This window comes from Bemisia tabaci, chromosome 8 (genome assembly GCF_918797505.1).
Source record: "Bemisia tabaci chromosome 8, PGI_BMITA_v3".
In the NCBI taxonomy this organism is placed as follows: Eukaryota; Metazoa; Arthropoda; class Insecta; order Hemiptera; family Aleyrodidae; genus Bemisia; species Bemisia tabaci.
Genome location: NC_092800.1, coordinates 34,167,456 through 34,185,967, shown reverse-complemented (window position 1 = coordinate 34,185,967; position 18,512 = coordinate 34,167,456). Strand labels below are relative to the sequence as shown.

Genomic DNA, 18,512 nt, shown 5'->3' with positions numbered 1-18,512 from the left:
TGCTGATGCTGAACGTAAAAGAATCTAAAAAATTTGTGACATAAAACAAGATAACCTGTTGTAGAATTTACCGATTAAAAACTTGTCAAAATACAAGATGTCATTTTACATGAAAATGAACAAAAAGGGTCTCCTAACTCGGATATTTTAACTATTTACTTCCACAGTTTTCTCTTGGAGAATTACAAGTTTTTTATTGATTTTTTTAATGGTTAATGTTTTAAAAGTTGGACTGCATTTTTCAGAGAGAAACCATTATTTGTGGCTCATTCATGAAAGCACATTTCAGGATAGAGAATTTAATGGCCTGCTTTGTTTCACAAGTGAGCAAAAAACTAGTTCTCTTTTGCCTGATTTGATCCAAAATTGCAAGGTAATTGCAGCTGCAACACTGGAGAGGAAAGTAAATGATCAGCCGGCAGCCCAACAAAATCTGCTGGTTTCTTTTGAATTTTGACCAAGATGTAAGAAAAAGAAAAATTGGAAAAGCTGTTTAAATGAAGAGGCTACTTGGACCAAGTTTAAAAGGAACAAACCAAATTGCGTCAAGTTAAAACTGAGAATGAGCGCTTTGAAACTTTACGCTGCCATTAGACTCACAAGGGGAGGCTACCGATTGTCCACCTCAGATCGGGTTCAAATTTGGCAGAGAGGTAGAATAGGTTAATATAAGAACCCGTATTTTTTTTTAGGTGCCAATGCCCAGCCGTTTTTGAGTTATGAATTTTTGAAGTTGCCGTTTTTTCGTGTCAGCGACGCGCTCAAGTTGAGCCTACTGTGCGCGCACCTTTTAATGCGATCCGGATGTCGCAGCGTTCATGTGAGACAGTTGTCCAAGCGGTAGCGCGCTCGCCTATGGTGCTGCAGGTTCGGAGTTCGATACTTGTTCCGTGAATTCAATTTTTAAAATTGATTATTTTGTTTTTTAATCGCTTCATCACAAGAAATTGTAAGTCACCTTGTAGACGTTGTGATGCTAATTATGTTTTTTCCCTTTTTTGTCAGACACTCATTTAAAAAAATAAAAAATAAAATATACATAAAAAATGATTAGAATCATAACGTCTACAAGGTGACTTACTATTTCTTCTGATGAAGCGATTAAAAAACAAAATAATCAATTTTAAAAATTGAATAAACGGAACAAGTATCGAACTCCGAACCTCCAGCACCATAGGCGAGCGCGCTACCGCTTGGACAACTGTCTCACGAGCACACTGCGACATTCGGATCGCATCAAAAGGTGCGCGCACAGTAGGCTCAACTTGAGCGCGTCGCTGACACGAAAAAACGGCAACTTCAAAAATTCATAACTCAAAAACGGCTGGGCATTGGCACCTAAAAAAAAATACGGGTTCTTATATTAACCTATTCTACCTCTCTGCCAAATTTGAACCCGATCTGAGGTGGACAATCGGTAGCCTCCCCTTGTCAATGTTAAAGACAAAGTCTAACAACCATCTCAATCATGAAATATTTGGTCTCAACTTTGAATTTTCGACAGGGGAAAATTGAAGACTCGTGATTTTCTGGACCACTTCTGATAGCATGATGTGGAAGAAATGATTTCTTCCCAAATGCGACTTGGTGTGTCGTAGTTTAACTTTGTCCATATCATTCAAAATTATTGCTTAATTATTATGAAATAAGTAAATAAACTGTAGAGTTCAGGTGCAAGAAGACTTTAACGCTCTTGGGAGCCTCCTTAGAGAATAAATTCTCTGATTCCAAGTTTTCTGAAGAATATCTTTACAAACTTTTATTGCATTGTGCTAAAAATCGAGCAAATACATGGACTTCAACAGCCTGATCATTGAAATATTTTTAGTCGACTGGACAGGACTACGAAGGAATCAAGTTATGTGATTGGTTGGTTTTGTCGGTTGCCCTTATAGTTGTGTCTATGTCAGGTGGATTTGACGAGAAAGAATAAGCAATTCAAGAGGCCACTTTACTTTCTCGTTGATTCCACACGACAAAGACGATGACTTTCTAAGCTGACCAATCACATAACTCCATTCCTCCTTCATCATATCGACAAACATAACATTTCAACGACCAAGTTGTTTCCTGATGAGAATTAAAACAGCATTTTCTTTAAAACTCTCTGCTGAGACTGAAATAACCTAACTTCAACTTCACTTAACTTGCTAAAAAAATCCTTTCTTTAAACCAGCGAATGGGGTAATGGACGACTTCTGAAAAAAGCAACAAGAGAATATCTCGAAAAATTTTATGCGAACAATATGTAATTACATTCATTTAAAACAGATATTTTTCTTTTTTCCAAATTTTCTTTTTGATAGATACAATAGCAAATAGATAAGACTGTATCACAGAAATGTACAGGTTGAGAGGAAATAGTAAAAGCTATTAGTAATTTAACCGAGCAGAGACGAAACAGGGCAAGTGCTCCCTGCTTGGGCGTGACCGCTTATGGAAATGACACACAACAGTCGGATCAAATTACACAAGATTCAATTCTATACATTGCACGGAGTGTCACACTGATTACACTCAAGTTTGACGATGCTTAATTGATAAACACAACCCTGATTTATTTAAACAAGCAGAACCGGAGGCTCCTTCACAGTTTCTGTTTTTTCCGACAAAACAGCTTCCTCCTTTGAAACAAAACAAAATAAACAAATAATAAAGAAAAAAGAAAACCCGACTCCAGCGGAGTGAAGCTAACTCACTGATAAGGTGCAGAAAGAGATGCTGATTAGAATCGCAGCAAACTGTGGTTGAACGTTTAAAAACGGAAACTAGACTGTTAAATTTGCTCTATTAGAAAAAAGATAAAAATAATAATGGCTACGAGGAAAAAAGAAAAAGGTTAAAAATCTAAAACAAAAAAAGCAGGATTTAGTACATTCAAACAGGATTAGATGAAACAGCTCAAGTAAGGACGCATACTTGACTATGCAACTTGCAGCTGTTGATGGTATGAAAGACCCATCCCTCCCCTCCCCCTCCCCTGCAATATATTTGGCTTAATGGTTCCTGTACAAGTATTTACAACGCAATTGAAAATCACCATATCAACAAGATATCATTTGGCAGAAGCAGATCGAGGATTTCAATGATTTGCACCATTAACATTTTCCACGGAGGTTTCTAGACGGACTGGAAGAGGGGACAATACGAAAATACAAGAAATTCTTGAAAAATGCTTAATAGCCAATTTAGAAAAATGGAAAAGCGCAAAGAATATTTTAAAAATCTGTTTTCTACATAGCTCATTTTGGTGTTGACAGATGTCTATAATTTCTATCAGCCCCTCTCCTCGCTTCTCTGAACCACCCATTTTTTCTACCTTCTCTGACATATTGTTTTTATTTATTTCTTTTAAAGGAAAAAAAACATTATTATTGTGAGAGCTGGGTAAAAATGTATATTGATGTACTCAGAGTTGCAGAATTCCTTGCATAGGACCATTCACAGAATTTTGGGACCCAAAACGCGTTTAAAAGCTACCAATGTCAGATTAATAAATTTGTTTACGTGATTCCATTTCCAAAATAGACTCATCCAGGAAGGTCGAGGGGGCTCTCAACATCAAAAATCATCACCACTTCTCTTTGGTTTTTGGTTTCACACATAAATGCAACATCAATTTCATCAATGATAATGTAACGACATTCAGTGAATCTTAAGCCGACTAAACAAATTAGGGGGTACAATGATTGACACCCTCTGGGAAGGCAAGGAGAAAACATGTTCAGGCATGTCTGCTCGATTCACAAGGCAGAAAAAGATCCAAGAAATCCAAGTACTTCCATTGCGATGTTTTTCATACAGTTCTCTCTCTATACGATGAATCCGCGATGGACCAAACGGTTTTTCAATGAGGAGAAATTTTCCTTGTGACAAGCGGTGTATTGAAGGAGCATTGTAAGTACAAGGAACTGGATGATACTTTTGTTTTTGAGATTTCCGTTATAATGGGTGTCGTAATGGAGAGAGAGTACTGTATTTTTTGGAGCAGAACTGCCTCAAAAAAAGAAACCACTATTCCAAAATTGAGAAAAATGCATCAGTCGAAAATTACAGCATATTAAAGAGGGGTAAGGTTTCAAACTGCGGAGCTGATTGGACAACACAGGTAAAATTTAACAGGAAGATTCATAATTAGGGCAGGAAGCGAGGACACAGAAACTCAAAGCTAGACTCTGAGAACACAGATCTCAATCGCAGCTTTTCACAATATCCGCTACTAAATTTAATGGAGAACAAGCAAATCATGATGCTGGAACCTTTCACACAAAAAACCTCAATAAAGTAGAAAATTGTATGGTTAAATTTTGTGAAATGAAAGCGATAGGCTTTCCACAAAAACAAATCGGGTATAATGTGGAATTAACAACAATGCTAATTGAGATCAGTGTTTTCAGGCTTCAAACGATCAAAACAGGTTTTGGGATGCTATCTGAAACTACCAAGGAAAGATATGTTATCAGCTACAAGAAAACCATGGGATAAAAAAGATGATTTTTGCCGAACTCACTCTTGTTCCAGTGCTAAAAATAGAAAAAGTGACTTTCACTGATTGTCAAGTTCAATAAAGCGATGATTTTGCGGCTCAAAGTTACTCATACTGAGTGGCAAAAACTTAATTTAATTTTCACTTAAATTTAAATACGTTATTGATTCCTCTTTGAATTCTGTATTTTTGCACTAGAGTTGGTGAGAACGACAAAGGGCAAACATTTTCTAGCAGAAAGATGAGGGATTTTAAAATTTCAAAATTTTATCAAAAAATTAAAACCCAGAAACAGGCAAATGAGTTAAGGATGTACTCGGTTTTTTAAAAACATTCTACAGGATTGAGAAGCAGACCAGTTTTGCGTTTTTAAGTACTAGAGAGCCTTCGTCAAGTGCTTTACAGACATACTACAGAGAAAGTGCAGTTAAAATTAACTACTTCTGAAATAATGAGATAGCATAGACGGCTTTTGAGTTCTAACTCTCCAAACATGCAGAAATTACACATTTTATAAAAACTCCAATGTCTGATTTGATAATGCTTTATGAAGGTTTTGATTGAATTGAGAGTTTATTCCTTTCTTTGAACTTTCGGGAACAGTAGGGTCAGGAGGGGAGATCTTGCTGGATGACTTACGAAACACAATGGTTCATTTTTTGGATCAAAAAACTGAACTTGAGTGTCTTATGCGGAGCATCACAGAATGGTGAAGAGTGAGAGATGGGGCAAAGGAGGGGGACAATAGAAGGGACAAAACTCTCCGCGGCTGGGAGGGTGGCAAAATTATACACGGTAGATAACAAGGAAATAACCAAGATATATAATATTTATATATAAAGAGGGGGCCGTTTGAGGGACGGGCCACCGAGGCACGACGCCAGGCTAGATGATAAGACTAGAGGAAGTTGGGGCAGCGTTAATGGGAAGGCGGTGGCTCGGAGGATTGGTTCTGATTTCTGCTATCGACCGGGCCAGACCGCATGGGTTTCCGCAGTGCAGTATTGGAAGGAATGGCGCCTAGTCCAACCTCTCTATTAAAAAACCTAGGATGCAGTCTATTCACTTGTGGTGCAGCCGTCGTCACAGGCAGCTGTTGTGGCCTGGACACCGCGACAACATTGGTACTACCACTGCTGCCACTGCTGCCATTGCGCTGGGTTTGCCGCTTGGGTACGGTTTGGGTCTCCGGCGCACTCGGTTTGGATGGGAAAGTGAGAGGCTGCGAGAGCGCAGCTGCCACGCTGCTTGGCTTCTCTTTCTCGCCTGATTGGTTATCCAGGCCTAAAGCTACTAGTAGCATTTCTTGCACGAATAGGCTACGGTCCGCTCGCTCACTTACATCAATACCAGATTCAGCTTCATCTAAACACCTACAAAAGAAAAAAAATTCATTGATTATCGTTAGCTGAAAAAAACATGCAAAATGCAATACCTGCATACTTGAATAATTCAAGTCCCATCTAAGGTGACGGGCATTTTTTTATTTCACGACGTCGATGCAATGTGCTACTGTACAGCTGCTGGGTGAGTCCTGAGTCAGGAAAGCTGCACAGATTCTAAGAGGGAGATTAAAGTATCACCCTCTTAAAGTTTCCGGCTTGCTTGGAATGCTTTCGGTCAAAATAAAATCTTTATCAGGGTGTCTACTAAAACAGGCTGGCCAAAAATCAGTACTTTTTCAATACATTCCCAAGAAATTCAGTACCTCCTCAACGGAAAAATTCAGTACTTTTTCAGTACCTCCATTTGACGAAATTCGAAAAATTTCAACATTTTGAATTTCTCTCTCAAATTGCAACAAAAATGAAAAATTCCAGACCTTCTAGTGGATTTCCGCACTTTTTCAGTACTTCCGGACCACCCTTAAAAATTCAATACTATTTCCGAACTTTCCAGAAATTCCGGACTTGTAGACACCCTGTTTATAGTTGAAAAGCTAATTCGAAAAAGGTGTAAAGCATGAGCTTAAAGAAATACCTAGTATGCATGCGCTTTATTAATCATCTAGGAATCATCTAAGTAGCAAGGACGATTCAGGAGTTTTAGAGGATAAAATAAAAAGATTCCTGGAGATTTATGTAGCACCTTGATAGAATTGTGAAAATTATGAGGAGTGGTAGAGTAACAAAATGCTTAAGTGGCATTTGTGCGCAGCTTCTTATCTCTCATAGCCAATACCCAGCAGACAAAACCTCTGGAATCTTCAGTTCCGGTACGGCAGAGTTGATGCCTGACAACTCAGGCTCAATTCAGACAGACACAATCGTTCGACAAACCACTCCTGAAATTTTAGCCCGATCAGCAGTGTTTGAAACTCGGCATGAAGTCTTAGCAGCCATCTGGCCGGCAACATTTTTTTCTACCAGCCGTCTCAGATTTCTTAGGGGCCAAAATGAAAAATTGCCCTTTCCAAATGCTTTGAGTCAGGAATACGCCGAAAAATCCCAAAAATGGAGTTAAACAACGATTTTCTTAGCGACCAGAGGCTATTTCTTACCGGCAAACTGCTGTTTGGCCGGCGTGTGTTTCAAACACTACCAATCAGTTATAACCAAAGATGAGCTATATCTGATCAACAGTCTGATTGTTAAAGGTTTATAGCTGCTTGATAAGACATCATAATGTGATACACTCCATGGTTAAGATGGGGCTATGTCATGTCTTGTGGTATTGACATAAATTAAAAATCTGGGGCGTTGTCGATTTTTTGCAAAAAAAAAGTTTAATCAATGTTCATTCACCTGCCCCTTTGCTATTTTGAATTATCCTGCTGCACTCTTGTTTTTATTGTAGGATACATAAACTGCAAAAATTAAGTCTTTAACTTTGGACTCACAACATATGCGTTAATGTAAGGTTATTATTGAAGAATAAAATGAGGTTACCTGGTTAGTAAATACTGTGACTGGTTTTGCGATTGCTGCGTTTGAGCCGAGACGTCTGATTGCTGAGCGTTGCCGACAGAAGATAGGCCATTGTTGCTCGTTCCATTACTAGGTATTGCATTCTGATTTTGCCGACGTGGCAGTCTTTCTAATTGCTGTCTGGCAGCCTGTAAAGTCAATCATCGGTCAATTCACACTTGTTGATCAATGCTGCTCTTACATAACACTATGATGTTTTTCCTTTGTATGCACAACATTTTTAAGATGCATTGTACAATCCAACAGCTATGTTTACTAACTTTTAAACATTGGAGAGCTGACTAAACTTGATCTGGAGAACGTCTTCAGTTAGGTTAAAATTTTAGGATCTTGCTGACTTCTGCTATATGAAATAGAGAGTCACCCCATGATACAGATAGGAAAATTTCCTCATTGAGAATTCAGGTTACATTTCAAAGACGTAAGTTAATTCCACAACACATCTTAAAATATCTAAGTAGAATTTTCACATTGTAAGACGAAGAGAAAAGGGAATTTTTGTACAAATTTTAATCCTGCTAAGCTTTATAAAGTTAACTTAAAATTAAATTGAGTGCTCTGCCAGGATATGATGACACAGAGGTACCATTTTATTCTTTTCTTCTACTTTAACATTGTACTCAATGGAAGCTTTCCACCGCAAAGTGAAAGAGGGAAAACCAGGCTTATTAGTTCATGCTGCTATGAAGAAAAAATTGATAACTCTGAATGCAAGATAAATAATTTTCCCCGACACAATAGAATCGAAAATTAGTGCGAATATACTTTTTAGTAACTTTATGCTCAATAAAATTGAGCTAATAAGCAGGGACAGACAAATTTAGCAAGAAAGTCATGAATACTTCATATATTCAAAAGTTAGTATTGCCCAGAACAAATAGACTGCTTGAATAATGATTGTTTTGCTGCAGCTTTTGGGAACAGCACAATTTAATGGTGATATACTGAATGAAGTAGCCACTAAATAAGACTATTTTCAGTCAATTTTTTTGGACTGTTCTTCTCTGTCCAAAGTTGCTACATAAATACGTCTTACATCTAAATAAGTCTTTTTTTTACTACTTTACTCTGTCCAAAGTTCCTAGCAATTCATAGATCTTAATTATTTATTTTTTTTTTCCATTTGCCTTGCCTCCACACTATCTCTTGCAAAAATACTGCATGGAATTATGAGCTTACCCTGACTTGTTGCCGTTCTAATTGAAGTTGCATCTGCAGCTGCTGCAGCTGGGAAGAGTTAGATCCGGTGCTACCCGCGTTGCGCCTCACCCCGCTAAGCTGCGACAGGAGCTCTGCTATTGGGTCCACTGACTCGCGACTTGATGATGACAAATGAGAAACAACTCCAGATGAACTACACAAGTTTCAAACAACAGGAAATGTTACCATGCCAGGCCAATGCAACGCACTTCTTGTAAGAGCAATCTCACTGAATTTGCGCTGACTAATATTATTGGCGTACAAATAGAACATTTAGAAAATTCTCAAGAGTATTCAATTATACGTCTGATGAGATCATTGTATGGCTCTCAGTTCTTTGCACTTTAAAAATTTGGGTGAAATAATCAATTGTTACGTCCGGTAAGTTGAAACACAATGAGAAGATGTCAATAAGAAGCTACAAAAATATTTATTCATCTTGGAAATCCCTCTTGCAAGGACAATTGATTTAAGTGCTTTCTTCCGTGTCTTCAGTGGTTTCACTGAAAAAACATAAGAGCGCATATTCTACTTGTTCCAGGTTTCCATAATTCTTTCATTTTCCAATTCTCTGACTTTCCTTGAAATATTTTGCTTGCTTCCAAATTTCTGAATTTCCTGACTTTTCCTGACCTTTGATAAAACCTCAACTCAGAATATTTTTATTTCTTCATTACGCTGACTTTGCTTAGCTGTGAACAAAATTTCCACTTCTAGAGATTTAAATTGAAAAAGAAAGGTACTTGGATGTTGGCACTCTCTTGGATGGCACCAGCTTCTGTTGCTGAGCCATTGCGCTCCTTGCAAAGTTCTCTTACTTTTCCTAGAAATTTCCTGCCTCTTCCAGGTTGCCGTAAATTCCCTGACTTTCTGGGTTTTTTAGACTAGTAAGAACCCTGCAGCTTAATCTCTTTAGCACAAAATATGACAGGATATAAGCAAAAAAATTCCTGAGAAACTCCGATTAAAAACTGAAGAGTTAATGAAAAAAAAGAAACTAAAATGTCTAAGGTATGGATGGCCATCTGAGTACGTTCTTGAATTTGATTAGAATTCAATTCAACTGAAATTCTGAAATGTACTACTTTTACCTTTAAAGACTTTACTCATGCCTTCCATGATTCATCCTGAGGCAAGAGGTAGAAAACGATTGCGAACACCATGTTGACGACCTATGTCTGAGTATACATAACTCAATTTTCAACATTCTAACTTTCCCACTACTCTTCATTTGTTTCATCGGAAAACTAATTGCCATCACAAGATTTTTTGTTTTACCTACATTTCTTCCATGTTGATACTACATTGCATTGGCTAGCTGATCAAGATCCTGGATAATGTGATGACATACAAAGATAAAATTTCCTTTACAAACCATTGATCTGGAGAATATGCTATACAGAATGAGTTGTATTTCACACTGCCTTGGAATCATTTAAAGACAGAACAGCCTGTTCTGCGTGTGAAATTAAGTTTAGCAGAGTGGAGCAAAATTTATTTTGGAAAAAGTGAGGATGTTTTTCGAGAAGCAATGAACAATTTTTTTGTAAGGAACAGGCATAATGCACCTCTGAACAAAGTATGAATTGCAACACTTTGAAAGCATGTTTTCTTTTCAAAATTTCACGTAGTTAACAAATTACACGACCGGAAAACTGGAAATCAACTCTTGTTAGCGTCAATTGCTTACAATTAAAATTGACCGAAGTTCAAAAATGCAAATGACGTCATTTGTATTTACAACTTTATCTTGATCAGTGTTAAAAATTCTTGTTAACATCTCATTCAGAAGTTGATTTCTTCACTTCTAGTTTTGAGAATCATTTTATATGTTTTATAAAGAGAAGACGTGCAAAGTTTTTATCTAGTTTAGACTTTTTTTTAGTGGTCATTATGTTAATTGCTGACCATACGGGCAAATATCTTACATCCAAAATTAATTCTTCTCTGCTTAGCGCTGTCTAACTTTAAGGGTATTTGTTAATGAAAGCTTTTCTTGTGCCTGATGAAGTACAATTTGAAATTCCTAAACCATTTTTCTGTGGGCATTAATTCACAATATTGAACACCTAACTACAATCTGGCTAATTTAATGTTCAAGTTTTTTTTTTTTTTTGAGCTTTTCCAAAAACAATTTTTAATAATGATAATAATAATAAGAGAGCTTTTTTTAAATTTTACTTGTGAAGCTTAAAATTAAACCAAGTCTGTGGCAGAAAAAGAAAAGTTAGACAAAATGAAGCTATACATAGTAATTACCTGAAGTGCATGTTTGTTCGTCTAGCCCGATTACTAGGTCCAACGCCTCGATTAGAATGGGTTATGCGACGTAAACTATGTCTCGTGTTCATGGGATCATCAAGAAAAGAGATGAGGTCGCGGGGACCGCTTCTGTGTTCTAATGTTAAATGGCCAGCAAAGTCATCTGTTGTCAGGTTAGCTTCCCCTCCAGGCAACGAAGCACAAATGGGACAAATCTTTAACATAAAAGCATCAATTAATACCATCAATCAATCAAAATAATTCCAGTTTCAGATCACTAGTACTTAGGATTATGTAATTTAGCGAAGCAAATATGCTCTACCATACTGCGATTCAACTGCTTGAATCAAGAAAATCACCGCAGTACTTTCCTGCTTATTCAAGCTTCCAAGACTTTCTATTTTCTCTTTTTTCTGAAATACATGTTCATTAACTTTTTTCTTTTTCTTTCGACAAAGAAAGAAAATGAAAACTGGTGAAGTTATGAGGACAAATTTCTAGGATTTGTCCTTTGTACACGGAATGTAACTGTTGGATCTTTGCTAATTATTCTTTTCAGAAGAAGCTACCTAAACTTCCACTAGTTTTGATTCGTTGGTTTGTAAATTCACACCAGTGTAAAATAGTATCAGTACTTACTGGTATGAAAAATTAAATCTTGCAATCCACTTTTAAAACACTTCTTTTTAAATGAAGACAGGGTTTTAGAATTTTTTAACTTGGGAGCAAGGTTCCTCTATAGACAGCACTTCAAAATATTCATACATACAACAGCCCCCCTGTTCTTTCTTTTACATTCCCTGTCACAAGCAGGATTCCTTTGCAGTTTGTCTTTTGATATCAACTAAAGAGTTGGACTTGATGAGTGCCACTCATTCTGAGGCTTGGTTAGTTTATCAGTTATACGTCAAGAGTTGTGCCTACTTTTATGAAGTAAAATAAGTAATGGAGCATAAAGGAGGTACAATCACTCACCACTTCATAAGATAAATCTGAGTGTTCAGCAGCCACATGTTCCTGAAGACCTGAGTCAGTGTGGCCCATACTCCCACAGAACGGGCATGTGAACACCTGCGGCTGGTCCAAAGCTAAGGACTCACCTCCATAGTACAATTCTGAAAAACCAATAGTAAATTTTGAAACAGACGATTCGACAGAGTGAGAGATTCAGCACCGCAATGCATGTTTCTCTATCAGGATTATATATAGAATAAGAAAAACTTTTAAAAATTTCCAAGTTCAACTTACAAGAGATGAATCATTGTTTTATAAGTTCGAAATTTCTGCTTGCTATAAACGTAAGTTTACTCAGATCCAAATTGACACTCAAATGATTTCATCAGGCTAAATGATGAGATTTCTTAGCATCCTGAATTATTATTGATAACTTGAGAATAACCAAGTGTTAAAGAAGAAAAGAAATCTTTGTGGAAAAAATTGTGAAGTCCTTTTACTTGTTGGATGGTGCATCCTCTACTTTCACAATTTTGTGTTCATTTGACCTACATTGTTTTGTTTTTTTTGAACATGAGAAGTTTGACTTAAGGTACTAATTCTAATATAGTTCATTTTGAAAACTTTCAACATATCTGAAGTTGGATGTACCTCATAGATACGGTTACATGATTCGGTTTTTAGAAAATGTGCTGTAAATCCAATCAGACATATGATAAATGGACTAATACTGCTTTTTGGCAAGTAGAAAGTGTGTTTTTAAAATGCACAGTAAGTATGCTAAAAATATTTCATTTGACAAAAAAAACCCTAGTTTACAATTTTAAATTAGAAAAGATGCCAGTCTTACCAAAATCAGCACGGGTGAGGATGCATTGAACAGGGTGTTCTGTGGTGTGGCGCGTGGAGGTGGCGCCCCCTTCATAGCAGTTGGCACAAAGGTCGTAGTCGAAACAAATCAGACACTTAAAGCGGCGACCACGGAAATTTCCTTTCAGACATGAGTCGCAACTGACACCTGAAACACAACACAGATTGACCTCGTTAGCAATAAAGAAAAAATAATAATAATAAAATAATACTACATTGACATAAACTGAAATTTTGCTATTTTTGTTATTTAGGTAATTTTGAAGGACGAGATAAATTATTTGTTCATAACCTAAACTTTAGGACCCTAGTTAGCTTAGCTGAACAGCTGTTTGTTTGGTTTGGATTTTCGTTTTTCCCCCAAATATAAAGAAAAATTCTTTCCACACACAATTCTCAAATAAATAAAAAACAAGAGAACAGACTTTTTTTTACTTTAAAATGATTACCCATACATAAACAATTATTCATAAGTTATATTAGATGCGAGGAAAAATAAAATTGATTTATAGCTCTTGAGTTGCTGTATGTGGCTTCATTTGTGGAAAGACGCAAGTGCAAAGCTTCATGGACCATGCAAACAATATCTACCTTCAGTTAGGTACTATCAGTTTGTGAGTTACGGTAAAACAAAAGGGAGCAATGTTAGAACAACTTGTTATGAGGGTAAGATGTGCTCATAACCAAGGTGCATAAAGCATCTTAGGGAAAGTAAAGTCCATTCCAACAACCTCAAGGTTGGGCACCTTTTACACCCTGCAATCGACCTGAATCAAGATGTCTTAAACATACTGGAAACTTACTGAGAGGCACGACTTTCCATGCATATTTCTGTTGGTTCAAATAAATACACATAGTGACAAACATCTTCTAAGAATGATCACTATGCACAGTGAATGTCCTTTCACACCTCTCATTCAACTCACTAATACTGATGAAATCATTAAAATACAAAAAAAATCAATGACTTGATACCTACATAAATCCATGATTGCTGAGTATTTTAGAAAAAATAAAATATAATTTCATTCAGAGTTTGCACTGGGTACTATTTTCGAGATAGTGCAAGTTTTTGCTACCCGATGCCTCATTCAAGAGGATACAAAAATGTCTGTCACATATTGCCCACACAGGCCCGTAAAAATACAAAGATGCCCTTGAAAGTTGGAGGGTGGGAGTCAAGGATTGAAAATCTAAAGTCAAGGAAAAAGGAAGAAGGTCATCGCTTTTGAAGTTGGTGGAAAATTTTGTGGAAAGCTGATGAGAAAAGTTTGGATCGCTGGCAGGCAATAAGCATGCGCATGAAAATAAGGAAACTTAGAAGATTCTGTACCCCCAGTCTCATTAGAGGTAGATATATAAATAAGTTAATGAGCAGTAGCAATCAAATGAGAAAAGGTACTGTACGATTTGCTGAGTCAAAACAATTTTAACACAAAATGAATATAAGGGGTGGAAGGCAAATCCAGGCATATTTTTTGGGTTAAAAAAGTAAAAAGAGTTATGGTCCAGGACGATTATCGGTGTGATGTGGTTTCTCCAGTAGAGTCTGTAAGTAAATGGACTTCTGAAAGGCCATTGCCAAATTTGGCTGATGTGACATTGTTTCTTTCTGCTTGATGCCCTCAAAATTGTCTGCAAATGATCTTAAGTACAGGATGGTGTTAAGTTCTTAGAGCATTTCAGTGTAATTTAGTTTCAGGGATACTTTACATCCATGACTAAAGTAAAAAAATGCATAGGTGTCTCAGATTGCGATGTCAAAAGTTTCCCCTCATATTATGTTGTATTTAAGGAAAACTAGCCTACTGATATTTTCTGTGAAAATTTTTGACTCCTAAAAAAATCACACAAAAAATTGTTCTTAAAAAAATGGAAGTAACATGACCAGAGATTTTTAAACGTTCCTATTGCGATACGCATTGTTTTTAATTAGCCTTCCATGTATGAGATTGAATTTTTCTTAATGGCAGAGATAAGTAGGACAATCAAAAAGGGTTTCTGAAAAACTGACAGAGGTCCATATTTTGTTAATGCTTAAAGCAAGCGAAATAAATGCAAATAGAGCAATTCCTTCACATAATTTAGCAAGTGGCGTACATTCTAAAACAACACATTGATTCTTATTTACTTCATCCAGACATTAGAAGAAGTGTCAACATGTCAGACAATTTTTCACTGATCATTTATACTGAGAAAATTCTAGAAAACATTGGTTTCACTCGTTAGTTTACTTCAAGAAGTTAAGTAGCCAGTCAAAAATTTCAATATCTGAGAAAAGAGTGACGAAAAGTGGGTCTATGCTAAAACTAGAGAAGTTCTTGATGGGATAGACTATCATTAATGGCAAATAATTGCTATTTTTCTGATTTGTAGTTAATCCTTATGAAGAGAGAATCAGTGGTATATCTAAAAAAATATATAAGAGAGCCCAAAAGACACTTATCAGAGTTGGGAGAAAAAAATGGTATTGCAAAAATCTGCGAAGTCAGAAGATCATTCTCGAGGGCAGACCACATGTTACGATCCGTGACCTCAATGGTAACCCCAAATAAGATACTGTAAAGCGGAGAAACGATATTGCAAAACTGAATGTATCATGATCACCCATCCATAGTCTTGACTATTATTGTCTGCAGTAGTACATGTGATAAGCAGATCATTGCTGACATATCTTTCCCACCTGTGACATACCTCAATAGCTAGGAATGCACAGGGCAAAAAAAGCAGGAGCCAATTAGAAATGCTTACATCATGGACGATTAAAGATTCCTGCCCCAAAAGGACTGAGTTAATTCTACATTCAAGGTATTGAAAACAGGCAACCTATTGCGAAGGGCACGGTTGACAGCCTGCTACACAGCCGATATCGTATTCTTTACATAATCACACCATTCATTTGAGATACAAATGTAAAAGGCTTTATTTACAGGAGAGTAACAAGACTTGAAGAAAGAGGTGTCATCGTTTATTCAGGGTAGTTATCAGGAAGGCTAATGAATGAAGTATGAGGATGATAGCCTGAAAATATCGGTTGGAGATTGGAGAACCTAACCAAATCTTGTGACACACATAACATTGGAATCTGCAGATTAATGCCTAGTTCAGTATGGAAATTTCAGACTTGTGAACGAGGTAGAGGTGCGATTGAGGGAGTTCAGCTAAGGCAATAATCGAACTAGCAGGGTAAAAATTATCAATGACATGGGGGAGGCCTTATTGAAAGTCTTTATAGGGACAATCTAGAAAGCAAACAAAGAGAGAAAAAGGACCTCCACCCCCACAGGAGATTTAGTGGAATCACTGCAGACAATAAATGATTAGTGGTGGTGATAAAATTAAGCCTGGAATTTTACCTTCGTGTCGGGACGTCATTTCACTGCTGATTCCAAGTTCTCAAGGAAATCGTAATATATTTCAAGACTGACACTGATATTGAAGCCAATGAATGAGGGTTGTCGAATGTTGAAACAATGTTAACTAATGATTCCAGGGATTACGTGTTGGAGGAGTCGTGGTCACTCATTTTAACTTCATTTTGGTAGCACAATCGAGAGAAAATATGGGCGCTGACACTTCTATATTTCTAATCACGACAAAAGAAGTGCATATAAATTTTTCAGATTTAGATCATCGAACATCTTAGAACAGGCGAAGGCTGGCCATCGAAACACTGACGTCACACCATCGGACAAGTGCTCTGCAGAGGGATCACCTACGATTGGAAATATTTCCCGCAAGGGTATCTTAGTGTTGTCGATTTATCTAGTTATTCTGTGTCTTTTCTGAAGAATCCATTTCAGGATTCAGGGAATTTGAGGCAATTTTTAAATTAACTCGGGCATAAATGGTGATTAAAAAGTTTATCGAAGGTCATTTGAGTTTGAGAAAGGGTCATATCGCGGATGAAGCGGAAGGGAGGGGGAATTTTCAACGTAGTGCATGTTGCATAAACTATATCGTACCTCATTGGATGTTTGGATACTCACAGTAGCCAATGAGATTTCTCGAATCGTGGAACCGGACCGCGGTGCATTCAAATGCTGCGCACACAGCCATACATCATGACCTTCGGACGACTGGGAAAATGTATCCTCGTTTTAGAACTTGCATTTTTCCCCCATTTATTCGGCGGTTTTCTATGGATCACGATGTGCTCTACCGTGTATTCCCCGTATCACAACCTATATACATTATTGTTAATTTATTTATTTATTATGCACAAAGCACAGGGAAAGGAAAATACATTATATAAACACCACAAAATCTAATCAATAAATCTCTGTAGGTACTAAAGAAACGCAAGAAACATTTTGAATTAATTTTTAAATGTACTTGAACTTTTCATCGATGTCTATCAATCGTAAAGAAATTCGCAGCTTGGTCGCAGTGTCGCACAGTGGATCCAGTCAATCAGAGAGGTCGGACATGAAATTTTTAACTAAAACTGCAAATTTTGACGTTCATTTTGTCACATGATACATCTTAAGGGGTGCTTCTAGAGGAAAATTCCACGAGGAAACCAATCATACCACTTTAAGAACCTCAAAGTTTGGTTTTAAAGAGGTCAGAAGCGTTTAAAGTTTCCAATTTTGGTCCGACCTCTCCTATTGACTCGCTCCACTGTGCGTCGATGCACTAAAGCCAAAGCCCCAACACCACAGGGCAAAACATGAAATAAAAAAAGACCATAATACCTCTTGGACATTTATTGTCTGCAAATATTTATGAATACGTGAATACATTCCAAAAAAAATCTCAAGAAAAAATACCTGTTAAACAAAACAAAAGGAAAGAGCGGAGACGCGCAAGCAAAGGGGCCGTCTCTAAATTATACGTAACGCTAAATTTGCGGTTGTTGACACCCTCATCACTTTTAACGCTCCGTGACGCTGAGCTACACCGCACTAAAAAATTACGTAACGCTTGCTCGGACCCCCCCCCCCCCACTCATTTCGATAAAAAATAATCTAATCAGGGAGGGGGAGGCTAAAAATCTTTCTCTTTATCGCAACGACCTTTTCCCTTTCTTAATACATTTTTTTCTTTTCGAGACTCTTGAAAACTTCTAGAGGCGACCGACAAAAAATTCAACAGAAACTCGGAACAAAAATTAATCAAACTCGTTAGGTAACGCCTCGCTCCATACTCCCTTCCCCCCTCTAAAGCCGCGTAACGCGCGCAAAGACCCCCACCTCGCTTGGAGCGTTACGTAATTTAGGGATGGCTCCAAAGTCGAAATCAAAGGTATATCCATTTTTCAACTTAAGCAATTAAGGGGCTTGGAGGACAAGCCGCATAAGTGCAGTTTTTGAAAAAAACTGCGAGATATTAATGTTTTTTAGTAAAACTAGTCTCAATGCATGTTAAGTGAATATTTTGCTCTCAGATTCCAATTTTTAAGCATTAAAAAGTCAGCTTGAACTTTCTTTCCGCCATAAGGATCCGTGAAATTTTTAAACTTGAAACACGTGTTTCTCGAAAGAGCGAAAACTGCACTTATGCACCTTACGGAGGGGGAGGGGGTTTGAACCCCTCAGTTCAGAGGGTTCAAGGGTCCTCCCCTGGAAAACTGTTGAAATTTGACTTTATTTGAACGCATTTTGTGGCGTTTTGTGCTTCCACGATCGACACAGTTTTTCCAGCAATTTCTGAGGAAAAATTACGCTTTTTTTTTTTTATTATTATTTTTAAGTTTCTGTACAAAATACCTCCTAATTGTCGGAGATTAAAGTTCTAGCAATTTTTTGAAATGTAACTCCATTTGTCCACATTTTAAGGCTTCTATGATGATGCAAAAGAATACGAACTGA

At 37.1% G+C, this 18,512-nt stretch overlaps 1 protein-coding gene across 2 annotated transcripts; it reads right to left on the bottom strand.

Moving 5' to 3' along the window:
- Positions 1-2,219: 2,219 nt before the first annotated feature.
- Positions 2,220-16,391, bottom strand: LOC109030258 (E3 ubiquitin-protein ligase KCMF1). Of its 2 annotated transcripts, none has more exons than XM_019041128.2 (7): positions 16,056-16,391; positions 12,680-12,847; positions 11,851-11,990; positions 10,873-11,090; positions 8,593-8,767; positions 7,375-7,541; positions 2,220-5,859 (listed from the first exon to the last, which is right to left on the bottom strand). In XM_019041128.2, the coding sequence occupies exons 1-7, from the start codon at positions 16,072-16,074 to the stop codon at positions 5,406-5,408; spliced, it is 1,341 nt and encodes a 446-aa protein (XP_018896673.1). In that variant the 5' UTR covers positions 16,075-16,391; the 3' UTR covers positions 2,220-5,405. The 2 variants fall into 2 exon arrangements, with proteins under 2 accessions (XP_018896673.1, XP_018896674.1); XM_019041129.2 differs by having other exon boundaries at positions 8,593-8,731.
- Between the last annotated feature and the right edge of the window lie 2,121 nt (positions 16,392-18,512).